Source organism: Anguilla rostrata, chromosome 4 (assembly GCF_018555375.3).
Source record: "Anguilla rostrata isolate EN2019 chromosome 4, ASM1855537v3, whole genome shotgun sequence".
Classification (NCBI taxonomy): domain Eukaryota; kingdom Metazoa; phylum Chordata; class Actinopteri; order Anguilliformes; family Anguillidae; genus Anguilla; species Anguilla rostrata.
The window spans coordinates 65,935,120-65,952,530 of record NC_057936.1 but is presented as its reverse complement, the minus strand read 5'-3'; the positions used below and the strand labels follow the sequence as shown (position 1 = coordinate 65,952,530).

The window sequence follows — 17,411 nt, the reverse complement described above, 5'->3', positions numbered from 1 at the left end:
AATTTATGAGATGCCTGGTCAGGCTCACAGTGCTATAAGATTATGAGCAGCCTGATTATTCTTACAGTACAGTAAGGTTATGAGCAGCCTGGTCAGACTCACGGTGCTGTAATGTTATAAGCTTAAGCCTTATAAGTGAATTCAGATCAACTGCAAGTGATTTGCCTGCTCGGACATGGGACATGGTGAAATCTGCATAAACCTGAAAATCCCATCCACACCTGAGTTGAGCATATACCACTCTTAAATAAAAACAATTCCAAAGAACCCTCTTAGATTATGTTTTTGTTCTTAAGTGAAACATTATTATTCGAAAATACATGTAATATGAGTTATATAACTGATCGGTAACTTTTTAACCTTATTTGAGGAAACCCCTTGGAAAAACCCTGGCTCCACTTGTCTCCTTTTTTTTTTTTTTTCCAGTCTTTATTCAGAATGGTTTCCAGATCTGAACTCCACATTTAAAAAAATGAAAAATTAAATAAAAAAATAAAAATAGTGCTGATAAGTATGTTCCTGCTGCTGACGGTAGAAGATGGGAAATGATCCTAGGGATGCGCCTTTTTTTCAATAATAGTTTTAATCCTCTGTCGCAAAGTTACATGCTTCACGATACAAAATTCCTTTTTTTATTTATTTTTTATTACAGATTTTATTATTTAAAACTTTATTTACTGCTCTGTATTTTCTTATTCTTGCAGGTTGAATAACACACATTATACGGTATGTAACACACATTATACAGTCTGTAACATGTAAGCTATTAGACAATATGCAATGTGTTAAATGGTATGTAACATGCAGTGAAATGCCAGAGGTTCACAACTCTACTGAAAACTCTACCGGTTTCTGAACATGGGTACTCATGCTGCTGTGCAGGAAATTAAATTTAATAACATTTTTTAAAATCATCTGGTAGCTGCATTTAACAGACCCCAATGCACATCACAGAATTTAAGAGACAGAGGATACTCTGGTATTCACTGATTGTCTTTTTTATTTAATGGAAAAGTTAATTAAGTGTGAATATGTTAATGGTGGAAGTATTTCACATATGAAAATGTTTATTTTAATGTCTGTGCTGCTGAAGTGTTCTAGGGTACATCAGATAAAGTGGACCTGTGTGTGATCACCAAGAGACTGGGGACGGGAGGTGGCCGTCCCCCGGAGACGAGTTGGTATCCCCCCCAAACAGGAAGTGACAGTCAGTCTACGGAGTAAATCCCACAGAAGCACACGTATGGACCCGCTCCTCTTCCTCCTCCTCTTCATCGTCAGTCTGCCAGGTAAGCCTCGTCTCGCCGGATATACGAGATCCAGCTGATGACCTGTTTGCTTCTTCAGCTTCATATTCTTTATGTCCTCAATAACATTTTTGGAACGTACAAGCTATTATGGTCCTATTGTTATTTTAAAAGGCTTATACAGTGCCTTTTACATTCTATATTTATATATATATATATATATATTAGTCATGGTACTGGGATTGAAGGTAAAGTTGTAGGTTCAAACGCCAGATAGTGCAATGCTATCACACCTCTGCTCAAGGTTACCTGATTTGCTTCAGTAAATGTTTTGTGTAAATGGATTATGTGTTAAAAGAATCAGCAGTATAAGCCACTCTGGATAAAAGCATCTGTAAAAATGATTAAAATTTTTAAAGTATTACTGTCATTTTGTGACAAGTGTTAGGATGACAGGGTGGTATAATTTTTAAGGAGCTGGTCATGTAACCTAATGTACCCTGTGCATATCCGGCTGTATATTTTTTTAAAATGCAACATCTGTATGAGTCAATCTGGGTAAGAGTGTCTGCTAAATGCCTATAATGTAATGTAACATGTTTTGTGATGTAACTGTGGAGATTCTAAAGACAGCATCTTCGTAGTGAATCAAATCAAATTCACAGATAAAATAAAGAGCATGTATTATGATTATATATATTAAAGAGAACGTTTAATACTAAAACAAAAATGAAAAAATGTACTAGTACATTTATAATGTGGAAAAAATAGGGCTAACTTTTGGCCCTGTTTCCGAAACAAGGATCCAAAATTTTTACCTCACCCATTACAGGCGTAGATTGTCTCCACTGTGCCACCAGAAAGAGACGGTTTGAGAGCGAATGAAACGGGTGCATTCTGCGCCAATATTCTCTACATCACTCTCTTCACTCACCTTGAGAAAATCATCCAACACCGCATCCAGAATATAACTCCAAAAATGCGTGTTTAGTACCTGTTAGTGGGTTTAGTTATTCATTGCATGGTATTTAAATTAAATTCATAAATACAGAAATAAAACTGGACATTAAGGACACGAAAGAAAGTCCATGCCCTCGCCGCCGCGTCTTTGTTAACGTTGAGCAACAGTAGCGCTGTTTCGTAACTTCCTGCTCTCAGTGCTTCGAAGTTACGCGCTGTTATTTCAGCACGGTGACGGCCGTTCGACGCTGTCGAACTTGCAGTTCCCCCTTTTTCCCAAAAAAAATGGACATATGAAACGTAACACTAAGTGTGTGCGTGCATTTGTGCATGTATATATGTATACGTGTGCGTGTGATAACTGCCTCATTAAAATGACTACTCAACACTATTTTAAGAGGAAGCCTATGGAAGAAGTCGACAGTTGATAGTTTTTGTGTCTTTACAGCTTAATTCGACTTATTTAACATTCAGAACTTAACCTGTAAAGTAAAAAAAAAAGGCTACTGTAATTGTGTTGTCAAGGTACACATATGCGCAAACGCGCACACACAAACGCGTGGTTTCGGCTCGCCTCCGGTGGTGGGCTAAAAGTGTGTGGCGTGGGATTAGGTGGACGGTACACTGAAAGGGTGACTGAGGTGTGTTTGCTAAGAGAGAAGCTGTGCGGCTTCATTAATAAATAAATTAATCATCAATCGTGGTCTAATATCAAATCTGGAGTATGGGCGCTGCTGGCTGCTTGAGTGGCAGGATGTCCGTGTCCGGTAGCTCACCAGCGGCCCCTGCTGGTCAGTGCGGGACCCGCAGTAAGGTGCTGGCCCACGTTCTCCTCTGGCTCTGACTGTGTGTGCGTTTCCCTGGGGACCGAGGAGAGAACTGCAGCAGCAGCTTAGCCTTGTGGTCCTGAGGGGAGGGCGTGCTCGTCTACACGCTCTGGAGCACACAAAGAAGGCTGAACACTCTCAAGTTCAGGGGGAAAATAGGCATAAAATTCATTTTAAAAATATAAATAATAATAATAATTATAATAATAATATTAATAATAATAATGGACAGCACAGTGGTGCATTGGGTTGCAGTGTTGCCTCTCAGCAAGGGATCCAAGGTCCTGGGTTGGAATCCCAGCTTGGGCCTCTCTGTGGGGAGTTTGCATGTTCTCCCCGTGTCTGAGTGGGTTTCCTCCGGATACTCTGGTTTCCTCTCACAGTCCAAAGACATGCAGGTTAGGCTAATTGGAGACTCTAAATTGCCCCTAGGCATGAGTGTGTGAGTGAATGCTGAGTGAATGGTCTGTGTGTGTGTGTCCTGCGATGGAATGACAAACTGTCCAGGGTGGATTCCCACCTCTTGCCCAATGCATGCTGGGATAGGCTCTGGCACCTCCCCCCCTCGCAACCCTGCTCAGGAATAAGCAGGTTAGATGCAGGATGGATGGATAATAGTAGTGATGATGATGATGATGATGATGATGACGACAAAGCGATACGTTGGACAGGCGTGTGACGGAAGCGTGTGCTGTGTGTGCAGGCAGTGCCAGCGTGTGGACGCAGGGCAGGGTGTCTGCGCAGAAAGGGGGCTCGGTCTCCATCCCGTGCCACTACGCTCAGCAGTATAAAGACAGCGTGAAGTACTGGTGCAGGGGCGTGCTCTGGCCCACCTGCATCGTGCTGCAGCGCACGGACTCTCCACAGGGCAGGGCAGGCCTGTCAATCACAGACGACCCCGCCCAGCAGGTCTTCACCGTCACCATGACCAACCTGCAGCTCTGGGACACCAACAAGTACTGGTGCGCCGTGAAGATCAAAGGCATCGACACACCTGACGCCAGGGCAGGAGTGTTCCTGTCAGTCACCAGAGGTGAGCTGCTGTCAGAGCTGTGTGCGCGCACACACACACACACATACACACACACAAAGACAAACACACACGCAAACACACTCGTACACATGCAGACACACACACAATACACACACACGTAACCCACACAGAAACACATCTACACATGCAGACACACATCATCATGCACCAGTGACACTCTTTGTTCACAGCAGGGAACACACCATCACACACAGGCCGACCCAGCCCACATGACACACCTTTCTGTCTGCAGAACCACAACTACCTCTGTTGCGCAGACCTCACGGACTCACCCTCCGTCTGTACAGGAACTCTTCCACCAGGAACTCCACCCTCCGCGCTGCCTACAGGAACTCCTCCACCAGGAACTCCACCCTCCGTGCTGCCTACAGGAACTCCTCCACCAGGAACTCCACCCTCCGCGCTGCCTACAGGAAAGACACTCTCAGCATCAGTCTCCTCTCCCAAAGGTACAGCTACTCCACCTGTACTAATGCTCTACACCCTCCACCCAGCTACTCCACCTGTACTAATGCTCTACACCCTCCACCCAGCTACTCCACCTGTACTAATGCTCTACACCCTCCACCCAGCTACTCCACCTGTACTAATGCTCTACACCCTCCACCCAGCTACTCCACCTGTACTAATGCTCTACACCCTCCACCCAGCTACTCCACCTGTACTAATGCTCTACACCCTCCACCCAGCTACTCCACCTGTACTAATGCTCTACACCCTCCACCCAGCTACTCCACCTGTACTAATGCTCTACACCCTCCACCAAGCTACTCCACAGTGCTAATGCTTAACCCTCCACCAGTACTCCACCTGTGCTAAGGCCTCCACCCTCACCAGCACTCCACCGTACTAAGCTCTACACCTCCACAAGCTACTCCACATGCTAAGCTCTAAACTCACCTACTCCACCTGTGCTAAGGCTCTACACCCTCCACCTAGCTACTCCACCTGCACTAATGCTCTACACCCTCCACCAAGCTACTCCACCTGTACTAATGCTCTACACCCTCTTCACTCACACAGTCTCACACACACACACACACCTTTTTCAACTTACCTGATGACTGTGCAGTGAAAAGAAGCAGCACTTTGACACTGACTGTTTTGGAGGAGAGTGCGTGCTCGTGTGCACTCCCCCGAATCGACAACCTGTGCATTGCCGACGGGGAGAAAACAGGGCTAAAAGTAACATTAGCACAGATGACTGTGTAAATGAAGAGGCGTGTGACGGAAGCGTGTGCTGTGTGCGCAGGCAGTGCCAGCGTGTGGACGCAGGGCAGGGTGTCTGCGCAGAAAGGGGGCTCGGTCTCCATCCCATGCCGCTACGCTCAGCAGTACAAAGACAGCGTGAAGTACTGGTGCAGGGGCGTGCTCTGGCCCACCTGCATCGTGCTGCAGCGCACGGACTCTCCACAGGGCAGGGCAGGCCTGTCAATCACAGACGACCCCGCCCAGCAGGTCTTCACCGTCAACATGACCAACCTGCAGCTCTGGGACACCAACAAGTACTGGTGCGGCGTGAAGATCAAAGGCATCGACACACCTGACGCCAGGGCAGGAGTGTTCCTGTCAGTCACCAGAGGTGAGCTGCTGTCAGAGTTGTGCGCGCACACACACACACACACACACACACACACACACTGACTCACACATATACACACACACACACACACACACATGCAGTACACACAAAGACAAACACACACACCTACACACACACACACACACCGACACACACACATGCACATACACACCAACACGCAGACATGCACACGCACACACACACACTGACACTCACACATACACACACATGCACACACACACACACACTGACACTCACACATATACACACACATGCACATACACACACACACACACACCAACACTCAGACATGCACACACACACTGACACACACACCAACCCACAGACATGCACACACACACACACACACACACTCTTTGACTTCTGCTTTTCTACTGCAGCGTTGCCCCCGATGACCCCCCGAGCAGCAGTCTCCATAGCAACACCGCCCTCTGCAGGACGCTGCGTAGACTGCACATCACCTCCACCCTCAGCTCGTTCTGCCTGGTCACCGGCGCTGTCTCCGTCAGCTCCTTCATCTACAACACCACCTGTCAGTCTGTCTGCACCAAGTTCTCCACCCACAGCAATGCCCCCCAACCTGAAAACAACACCTCCACCCACAGCAATGCCCCCCACCCTGAAAACAACACCTCCACCCACAGCAACGCACTCCACCCTGAAAACAACGTCTCCACCCACAGCAACACACGCCACCCTGAAAACGTTTCCACCCACAGCAACGCCCCCCACCCTGAAAACAACACCTCCACCCAAAGCAACGCCCCCCACCCTGAAAACAACGTCTCCACCCACAGCAACGCACTCCGCCCTGAAAATGTCTCCACCCACAGAAACGCCCCCCACCCTGAAAACAACGTCTCCACCCACAGCAACGCCCCCCACCCTGAAAACAACGTCTCCACCCACAGCAACGCCCCCCACCCTGAAAACAACACCTCCACCCACAGCAACGTCCCCCACCCTGAAAACAACATCTCCACCCACAGCAACGCCCCCCACCCTGAAAACAACAGCTGGACTCGGGACTCTCTTTGCGGTGACGTCTATGGCCCCTCCCTCTGCCTGGCCGAAACGTGCCCGCTCCCCAGCCCGTCCTGGTCCGCCTGCCACGCCTTCGGCACCCGCGTCCCGAGCCGTTCTCAACAGAGCCGACCCCCAGAGCCTGGGGCAACACAGGTGCTCTTCGTCATCTTCATCACCACCATCATCCTCACCATCAACACTAGCGTACTGATCATAATCATCATCACCATTATTATCAGTGTAATAACATTATTATCTTCATCATCACCCTTTAAGCACTTTTTGAGAGTTTGGAAAAGTGCTGTATAAATGCAGTGATTCATTCATTAATTCATTCATTAATTCATTCATCACCGCTGACTTCATCAACGCTATCGTCATCACCATCTTGCTCCACAAATGCTAATTCAAATCAAGTAACCGGCCACCTGTTCACCTGTTCTTCTCCTCTTCTTTGACATCCTCAATCTTATCACCACTAATGACTTTACATTTACCAGTGTCTGTAGTTCTGCTGTGCTTATATTTGCTAGAGTCAGTAATTTTGCTGTGCTTAGTTTTATTGGCATCTGTAGTTTTGCCATGCTTAAATTTGCTGTTGTCTGTAGTTTTGCAGTACTTAGATGTGCTACTGTCTGTAGTTCTGCTGTGCTTACTGTAGATGTGCTACTGTCTGTAGTTCTGCTGTGCTTACTGTAGATGTGCTACTGTCTGTAGTTCTGCTGTGTTTACTGTAGATGTGCTACTGTCTGTAGTTCTGCTGTGCTTACTGTAGATGTATTACTGTCTGTAGTTCTGCTGTGTTTACTGTAGATGTGTTACTGTCTGTAGTTCTGCTGTGTTTACTGTAGATGTGCTACTGTCTGTAGTTCTGCTGTGCTTACTGTAGATGTGCTACTGTCTGTAGTTCTGCTGTGCTTACTGTAGATGTGTTACTGTCTGTAGTTCTGCTGTGCTTACTGTAGATGTGCTACTGTCTGTAGTTCTGCTGTGCTTACTGTAGATGTGTTACTGTCTGTAGTTCTGCTGTGTTTACTGTAGATGTGCTACTGTCTGTAGTTCTGCTGTGCTTACTGTAGATGTGTTACTGTCTGTAGTTCTGCTGTGCTTACTGTAGATGTGCTACTGTCTGTAGTTCTGCTGTGCTTACTGTAGATGTGCTACTGTCTGTAGTTCTGCTGTGCTTACTGTAGATGTGTTACTGTCTGTAGTTCTGCTGTGCTTACTGTAGATGTGCTACTGTCTGTAGTTCTGCTGTGCTTACTGTAGATGTGTTACTGTCTGTAGTTCTGCTGTGTTTACTGTAGATGTGCTACTGTCTGTAGTTCTGCTGTGCTTACTGTAGATGTGTTACTGTCTGTAGTTCTGCTGTGTTTACTGTAGATGTGCTACTGTCTGTAGTTCTGCTGTGCTTACTGTAGATGTGTTACTGTCTGTAGTTCTGCTGTGCTTACTGTAGATGTGCTACAGGCTGTAGTTCTGCTGTGCTTACTGTAGATGTGTTACTGTCTGTAGTTCTGCTGTGTTTACTGTAGATGTGCTACTGTCTGTAGTTCTGCTGTGCTTACTGTAGATGTGTTACTGTCTGTAGTTCTGCTGTGTTTACTGTAGATGTGCTACTGTCTGTAGTTCTGCTGTGCTTACTGTAGATGTGCTACTGTCTGCAGTTCTGCTGTGCTTACTGTAGATGTCCTACTGTCTGTAGTTCTGCTGTGTTTACTGTAGATGTGCTACTGTCTGTAGTTCTGCTGTGCTTACTGTAGATGTGCTACTGTCTGTAGTTCTGCTGTGTTTACTGTAGATGTGCTACTGTCTGTAGTTCTGCTGTTCTTACTGCAGATGTGCTACTGTCTGTAGTTCTGCTGTGCTTACTGTAGATGTGCTACTGTCTGTAGTTCTGCTGTGCTTACTGTAGATGTGCTACTGTCTGTAGTTCTGCTGTGCTTACTGTAGATGTGCTACTGTCTGTAGTTCTGCTGTGTTTACTGTAGATGTGCTACTGTCTGTAGTTCTGCTGTGCTTACTGTAGATGTGCTACTGTCTGTAGTTTTACAATCCTCCTCATCCCCTTTATTTCAGCTTACGCTGGTGGCAGTCTCTTCTGGTTGCCTGCGGGGTCCTGTTGTTGGTGGCGACAGTTGCCATGGTGACATGGAAGACGTGGAGGCGGCGTGGTGAGTAGGCCTCCCTGCCTCACCTCTCTGTGTGTCCGTGCTCAAAGGCACAACAACAGCAGCGATCCACCTCCACTCCGACAGCCTTGGAGTTACAGTCTCAGTTCCCTAACCTCTGTGCTGCATTGCTGCATCGCTATTGTGTCTCTCTTAGAAAGCTCATACAGCAGGTGGGAGATGGACGAACTGGAGTCCAACCTCGTGGTAAGCTCTCTGTTTCCATGCCTTTGATAAATGTCGGGAATCATGTTTTGTTACTAGGGCGATCGGACTATTGTTTTGTTTGTACACTTGGTCCGTTTCAGTACATATCTATTAATTTCAGAAAAAATGCTAAACAAATAGATTTCAGTAAATTTAGATTTGACGTTTTAGCATCTATAGATTTAATTTTTATAAAAAAACAGTTAGGAGTGGGAGTGTCCCGCCCTGTTTACCCTATAGGCCTGTGACCAGAAACGACGGCCTGTTCAGCCGCTCAACAAATTAAACTTTGCATTTGTTTAAATTTTGTGATTGCTTTGATTTTTTCTGTCGCTGTCAGCTCCACACGGAGAGCAAGAATGACCTCACAGGCCCCGTCCCGCTGTTCCTCAGCAGGGAGCCCCAGGGAGAACACCTGCTTTGACAGCACACTGCTAACGTGCTAACGTGCTGAAGTAAGCTAACGTGCTAATATTTAACATTTCTGTGAAATTACATTTACTTTGTATTTATAATTTTGCACAGAGTCCTAAAATAAAAACATATTTAGCATCCTTTAAACATGAATTTAACCTCTTTTAAACCTGGGTTGCAAACTCTCACACTTTCTGTCTTGATTTCACATTCTCACGTTCCCTCAGGAAGTCTACTTCAGACCAAGATGACGTGACCACAAACCAATCGCCCCTGTCCCCACGATTCCATTTTATTTTGCGCATGCCAAACCAACAGCAGCACTGACACTCAGGCTTGAAAACCAACAAAACCCATTTGGCACATTGAAGAAACATCAAGATCAGAATGGACAAGAAACACTTGAAGGAATGCCAAGCAGGATGATGTCTGAATTTAAAAATCAGATCAGTTCCAAATTCATATGGAACCTCTGTTTATATATTAACATGTAAAATAAAATAAAACAAAATAAAATAAACATTTCTGTATAATTTATTTAAAAAATAATAATGCCAGCAGCAGGAGTTTATACAGTATATGAAATAACCAACACAATCCCAAGTTGGACTTCAGCCGTGACAGTTTTTCTGTCAAGCCGGACCTCTGCATGATATTCTCACTGATGATGTCACAGTTCACATCACGGGACAGGCCAATGAAAGGCTCGAGCGCCGACTTCTCCAGCTCCACGGCAACAAGATTTTTGATTTAATATTTATTTAATACTAAATGTTTTTTTTTTTTAAAAACATCCAAAATGAAGAATCAAGAAGGAGTGGCTTTGGAGGAGTGTGATTTTGAGAATGTGGATCTTCAGGAATTCCCCTCTTGGGATGAGTTGTCTTCCGAAAAATAACGGTTCAGTCATTTCTTTGTTTGAGCTAGAGGTAGTCTTTCTAATACCATGCTGTAACAACATTCACTGCCCAGGGAGAGCTGAAAAAAGGGCTATAGGTGAACCAGCCTGGTTCAGCTCTACAGTGGGAAAGAGCTATAATGAGCCAGCCTGGTTCAGCTCTACAGTGGGAAAGGGCTATAATGAGCCAGCCTGGTTCAGCTCTACAGTGGGAAAGGGCTATAGGTGAACCAGCCTGGTTCAGCTCTACAGTGGGAAAGGGCTATAGGTGAACCAGCCTGGTTCAGCTCTACGTGGAAAGGGCTATAGGCCAGCCTGGTCAGCTCTACAGTGGGAAAGGGCTATAATGAGCCAGCCTGGTTCAGCTCTACAGTGGGAAAGGGCTATAGGTGAACCAGACTGGTTCAGCTCTACAGTGGGAAAGGGCTATAGGTGAACCAGCCTGGTTCAGCTCTACAGTGGGAAAGGGCTATAGGTGAACCAGCCTGGTTCAGCTCTACAGTGGGAAAGGGCTATAGGTGAACCAGCCTGGTTCAGCTCTACAGTGGGAAAGGGCTATAGGTGAACCAGCCTGGTTCAGCTCTACAGTGGGAAAGGGCTATAATGAGCCAGCCTGGTTCAGCTCTACAGTGGGAAAGGGCTATAGGTGAAACAACCTGGTTCAGCTCTACAGTGGGAAAGAGCTATAATGAGCAAGGTCACAGTAAATTGAGTAGCACATCCAGCTTCTCCCTGTTATTCCTGACGTCTTTCCTGAGTGTGGCTCTCCTGGCCTCCAACACAGAACATAGCACACACACATGTACCACCATGCCCCCCCCCGCCCCCCTCCCATAACCCACCCCCTACAAAAACATGCCCAAGTCTTTGAATTTCCTGGCCTCAGTCACAGTGAAATGAATAGGCACGGCTGCATGGTCTCTTACATTAAGAAACGTATGCAACAGGAATGTGGCTGTCCTGGACAGCCATATTGTCAATAAGCCCCACCCCCAGGCCTGTGTGAGTGACACGGAACGAGTCGTGCTGCATTCATGTCTCCTCGGTCAGAAGAGCGAAAACTTGGCTCCACGGAAGCAGGTGAAGCGGCGCCGGCAGTGGCCAGAAGAGGGCGCAGTCTCTCCCGGTCAGCAGTGGATCTCGTAGGCGATCTGCGTGTCGAACAGCAGGCTCTGATTTAGGAAGAGGGCCTCCGCGGGCTCCGCCTCCCCTCCGTCCCCCTCCGCCCGCCTCTGCGGGGGCTCGGCGGGGGGCGACGGAGACCGGGAGGGCGCCCCCCGCTGGCCGGAGGCCGGGCAGACGGCCGTGCCTCGGTCCAGGACGTACATCTCGTGGCCGCGGCCGTCGCGGTACTCCTCCAGCTGGGCGAAGGTGGTGGGCCCGTCCGAGTAGTCGTTGACGTACAGGACGCCGCCGCCGCCGCCCCCCCCCCCCCCCCTCGCCCTCCTCCGGGCTCTTCTTCAGGCGGCGGCGGCGGCGGCCGTAGATCATGGCGAGCAGCAGCAGGGCGGTGAGCGCCAGCAGGGCGATGCCCGCCGCGATGGCGGCCTGCGTGGCGGGGCCCAGGGCGCGGAAGTCCATGCTGCCCGGCGTGTGCAGCGGCTCCCGGCTCACGGCCCCGCCCGGGTACGAGTACCGCCCCCGCGAGCGCCAGACGGAGGAGGAGGAAGAGGAGGAGGAGGAGGAGGAGGAAGGCTGGGACGAGGTGTTGACGGAGAGGTGAAAGGTCACGCGGGCCACGCCCCCGGGGTTGCGGGCCTCGCACTCGTAAGGGCCGGCGTGCGCCGCCGTCACGTTGCTAAGGAACAGCATCCCGCTGCCCGTGTCCGGGTCGAAACGCTCCCCGCCCTCTCCCTCCGCCTGTCCCGCGCCCGGCGCCGCCCCCCGGGCCGGGGTCCCCGCCCCCGCCGCCCCTGCCACCCCCGCCGGCCCCGCCCCGTCCTCCGGCCGCCCCGGGCCGCGCCCCGCCTCGCCCCAGGAGCCCTTCCTCCAGGTGACCTGGGGCTGGGGGTACCCCGAGGCGTGGCAGGACACCCGCAGGTCGGACCCGGGCCGCAGGGCCAGCCGCCGCGGCTCCAGCCTCACCACCGGCGGGATGCACACCAGGCTGTTCCCCGGCACCTCCACCAGGCGGCGCTGCCACAGGCGGGGGGGCGCCGCGCACACCAGCCGACGCCCCGCCCAGCTGAGCAGCCGCTGGCCCTCGCTGCCGATCCAGCTGCGCAGCCAGTGCAGAGCGCAGTCACAGCGCCAGGGGTTCTCTGCGCGGGGGGGGGAGGGGAGGGAGGGAGGGGGAGGGGAGGGAGGGAGGGAGGGGAGGAGGACAGGAGGGAGGGAGGGGAGGAGGGGAGGGAGGAAGGGAGGAAGGGAGGGAGGGAGAGGGAGGAGGAGGAGGGAGGGAGGGGGAGAGGAAGGAGGGAGGGAGGAGGAGAGGCAGAGGAGATCAAAGTATTAAAAAAAGAATTTGTCAGCGATACAGACTGAGAAATAAAAATGTAGAAATTAAACATGTAGAAAACGAATTTAAACTGAAGTATGACGTGTGTTTGTCAGTGAGGGAGATCCACGCATGGCCAGCAGCTCCCCCTACCTGTCACACGCAGCACCTGCAGGCTGACTAAGGGGCGCAGCGAGGCCTGGTGGAGGGTGCGCAGGTTGTTTCGGCTGAGGTCCAGCAGGGCCAGCGAGGACAGCCCCACTAGAGCCTGCTCCCCCACCACCTCCACACTGTTCTCCTGCAGGTGGAGCTCCTGCAGGCGCTGTGGGGTGATGACACACCTCCCCTTTAATTACACACCTCCCCTTTAATTATACACCTCCACTTTAATTATACACCTCCCCTTTAATTATACACCTCCCCTTTAATTATACACCTCCCCTTTAATTACGCATTTCCCCTTAAATTACGCACCTCCCCTTTAATTACACACCTCCCCTTTAATTACGCATTTCCACTTTAATTACACACCTCCCCTTTAATTACACACCTCCACTTTAATTATACACCTCCACTTTAATTACACACCTCCCCTTTAATTACACACCTCCACTTTAATTACACACCTCACTTTATTTACACACCTCCCCTTTAATTACACACACACACTTCTATGTATGGTCTATAACGCTGGCAAGAAGATGCTTCTTTTAGAACTGTAGGTAAGACGCAGGAAAGACGCAACCCAGTCATTTGACCCAGGTTTGGTATGCACGCTGTTGCCCCCCGGTGGCGGACTGGCGGACCTGCAGGCAGCGGAAGGTGTGGTCCTGCAGGCGGGTGATCTGGTTGCCGGACAGGTACAGGATGCGCAGGTGCTCCAGGCCCTGGAAGATCTGGGCGGAGAGCAGGTGGATGCGGTTCCCGTTGAGCGCCAGCTCCAGCAGCTGGGCCTGGCTGCGGAAGGCCCCGGGTTCCAGGGCCGAGATGCTGTTGTTCTGCAGGTACAGGTAGTGCAGCTGGCCCAGGCGGGTCAGGTCCTGCAGCCGGATCTGACCGATGGAGTTATCCTGGAGGAAGAAGGTCTGTGGGGGAGACAAGAAGCACACACACACACACACACGCGTACGCACACACACGCACACACACACACACACACACACACAAGCACAGACACACGCATACATACTCTGATTGGAGGAGCATCGTAACTGGGATGGGTGACAGGGCACAAACCTGAGTGGTGGGTGGGGCATGGGGAGGGACCTTTGCTCTGATTGGAGGAGCACCGTAACTGGGATGTGTGACAGGGCACAAACCTGAGTGGTGGGTGGGGCATGGGGAAGGACCTTTGCTCTGATTGGAGGAGCACCGTAACTGGGATGTGTGACAGGGCACAAACCTGAGTGGTGGGTGGGGCATGGGGCGGGACCTTTGCTCTGATTGGAGGAGCACCGTAACTGGGATGTGTGACAGGGCACAAACCTGAGTGGTGGGTGGGGCATGGGGCGGGACCTCCTGCAGGCCCATGGAGCCGCACTCCACAGTCAGGCTGTAGCAGCGACACCCGGAGGGGCAGCCCAACGCAGGGAGAGTCTGGGGCAACAGCAGGGCCACCGCACACAGGAAGAGCTGCAGCTGCCCCGTCACCGACATCACTACCAGCACTCTACTACCCCTGCAGAGAGAGAGACCATCACTACCAGCACTCTACTACCCCTGCAGAGAGAGAGAGACCATCACTACCAGCACTCTACTACCCCTGCAGAGAGAGAGAGAGACCATCACTACCAGCACTCTACTACCCCTGCAGAGAGAGAGACCATCACTACCAGCACTCTACTACCCCTGCAGAGAGAGAGAGAGAGAGAGAGAAAGAGACCATTACTACCAGCACTCTGCTACCCCTGCAGAGAGAGACCATCAGTACTGCACTCTACTACCCCTGCAGAGAGGGAGAGAGAATGAAAGAGCGAGATACAGTCACCAACATCACTACCAGCTCACTGCATCTCAGCTCGAGACCCTCATCTCAAATGCTTTGCAGCCGTCGCCTCCTAGAGGATAAATAATGAAGGACACATTCACCTCCCCAGCACTCTAATGTAACAGACATTATTAATCAATTCACAGATCCCATCTGAAGCTAAAGCACCTACGAATTTTTCACAGCAGCAGCAATTGATTGCTTGTAGCACTGACTGTCACATCGCTGTCATTGGAAGTGAATGAACTGGAATTGAACTGTAACACAACTGTTATAGTGTTAATTGGATGATTCATCATTTTTTTTTTAAATGGAAGTGTTTTTTTCGTTCTTCCCCAAAATAACTTCGCTCCGAATAACTCCGCATCGATTTCCGCCTCAATGTGACGTCATAGATGTGGTCTCGAATCCCTCACTTATATGCTGAACATTATTTGAAGACAGAAAAACTGCACAGTTCCTGACCATCGAGAACAAAACTCCATTATAATTTATTTTAGATTTAAAACCAATAGCCTCCATACCAAGAAGAGCCCTACGTGAGAGTAAATAATGAGTTATAATTATTAAATAAACTACCCCTGGTTTTCCTCTGTGAATTCACTGTTCAGTTAAAGAGTTAAGCGTGTGTGGGTGCATTAGTAAACAATACGAAACGCGTCCCCTTCTACACTGTACACGTGTAATTAATGAGAACAACCAAGGCTCCGCAAATTAACACGTGCGCCCAAGGCAGGGCTCTAGGTCAATCATCATCATAATCTTCATCATCATCATCCTCAGCGCTGCTGTTTGATCCTTCCCTATTATTGGCCTTGCTAACTTGAACACCTCGTGCCATTTAAATTCGGGCATCAAACACGAACGTTTCATCTCGTACGTAATGCCATTACAGTATTTTTTCCCCCTTATGCATTCATTTAGCAGTCGACAGACCTGTCGATAAGAGCGCGTTTTCGCGTGCTCTGGCAAGCCGTGGTTACGTTATCAATGGCATTGAAGTAACGGTCAATCCAAAGCTGCGTTTAAGTCAGCACGATGCATTTAAGAATTTCGGCCTTGAAACCAGTCAATGCGCATTGTCTTCATAAGCAAGACCATGGCTATTAATTAACAGAACATTAGCTTAGCCCATTTGGGGCTGCATTTACCTGTCATGTATTCGGCAAACGCAGAGCGCAGTCTTGGCGAAATGCGCGTCGGTCGCAGCAGCTCCCTCCCTTGTAATGGTTGCACTGAAAGTCCGCGATAAGAACATGCAGAGATCACAGGTTCTTTTTTCTATTTTATGAATTCAACAAAAAACAAAAAAGAAGAAAAAAAGCGAGGCTCTTCGCATTCTCCAGGAGTGCTGATAAATAACCGTCACAGCTCCATCCTGTAACAGCGAACCAGAGAGAGAGGGAGAGACACGAGGGAAGGTTCGGCGGGGCCGCGTCTCGTTCGTAAATAATACATAATGCAGCGCGTTATGAAAATAGGCCACGGCTATCCTGTAAATGACCGTGAACAGACGCGTAGTCCAGCGAATTCATAGCTACTGTTCTATCGCTTCTTCTTTGGTCTGCGTTCTTAAGCTTTTTCATTATGTCATTCTATCTTTCTGTATATCGCCCTACTTCGTGTTACTCTCTCTCTCTCTCTCTCTCTCTCTCTCTCCCTATCTCAGGCATAATGTGGCTGGATCCCTTTGTTATTTTAGAGTCGTTAAGGGTAGAGTGGAGATTAATCTCTAATCTTTTAAAGCGCCCCCCCCCTCCCCTCGGGAATGATAATTGTGTTTTTTTAACCGTTGACGTGCTGTGGTGACATTAGTACTCACTGTCCTGCATTTGCGAGCCAGCATAGACAGTAGTTCTGTGGGTGAAACAGGTCGAAGTCTGGGACTATATCCAGAAGTGTCACAACGTAAAAAAATAGCAGAATGTTCGTGCTCATTTGTCGTTTTTTTTTTCTTTTCAAGTTTTTGCATGTCAAAATATGTAATGACAAATATGAGATATACTGTAAAATATGCACATGTGGAGTGCTGTGTAGTGGTTAGCAAATCCACTGGAGGGCGCTGTCGTTGCACCCGTGAGGGGGATAGGTAAGTATACAGCTGTTTATATGGAAAGCATAATGTACATTTTGTAAGTTCCTCAGGATAAGAGTGTCTGCGAAATACAGAAGAAGGAAAAAAAAAAACATTATTTGTACTCAGCTGATGTTGTACCCCTAAAAATATTTGTAATACAGCTAGCTGGGTTTCATTGGGAGGACAGAGGCAAAGCATGAGGTGGATCGATGGATTCAAACCCGCAACCCCGGGCTCTGCCCTCACTTCCTCCCCTTCTGGCCTCAGGTTGCACTGTGTGCCTTCACATGAACAAAAGTGGGTGGAGCTTCAACATGCTGTAAGTGACTTAGGGGTTTGAACCAACCACTGTGCTTTTCGGCTGCCGACAGCCAATAGCCTTCATCTGATACAATGTTGATGAAAGCTTCACCCATTGCCACACCTTCACTGTTCCTTCAGTTTTGTCAGAGGTTTTTGATCCTTTTGTGCGTTCATTTATAAAATACATTTTATTTTACTAC

At 49.0% G+C, this 17,411-nt stretch overlaps 2 protein-coding genes across 3 annotated transcripts; one reads left to right on the top strand and one right to left on the bottom strand.

The window, feature by feature from the left end:
• Positions 1 to 1,059: 1,059 nt before the first annotated feature.
• LOC135254197 (mucin-2-like) lies at positions 1,060 to 10,289 on the top strand. Of its 2 annotated transcripts, none has more exons than XM_064334221.1 (9): positions 1,060 to 1,289; positions 3,738 to 4,067; positions 4,418 to 4,537; positions 5,341 to 5,670; positions 6,072 to 6,870; positions 8,797 to 8,891; positions 9,046 to 9,095; positions 9,436 to 9,550; positions 9,737 to 10,289. In XM_064334221.1, exons 1-8 carry the CDS (start codon positions 1,244 to 1,246, stop codon positions 9,517 to 9,519), a joined length of 1,854 nt encoding a protein of 617 aa, XP_064190291.1. In that variant the 5' UTR covers positions 1,060 to 1,243; the 3' UTR covers positions 9,520 to 9,550; positions 9,737 to 10,289. The 2 variants fall into 2 exon arrangements, with proteins under 2 accessions (XP_064190291.1, XP_064190290.1); XM_064334220.1 differs by having other exon boundaries at positions 1,063 to 1,289; positions 4,376 to 4,537.
• A 444-nt stretch (positions 10,290 to 10,733) lies between these two features.
• Positions 10,734 to 16,576, bottom strand: LOC135254199 (leucine-rich repeat-containing protein 24-like). Its single transcript, XM_064334222.1, is given in 6 exon segments — positions 10,734 to 11,843; positions 11,845 to 12,668; positions 12,998 to 13,166; positions 13,651 to 13,929; positions 14,330 to 14,522; positions 15,983 to 16,576. Coding segments are annotated over 6 exon segments (1,881 nt in total). The 5' UTR covers positions 16,090 to 16,576; the 3' UTR covers positions 10,734 to 11,534.
• Positions 16,577 to 17,411: the final 835 nt, after the last annotated feature.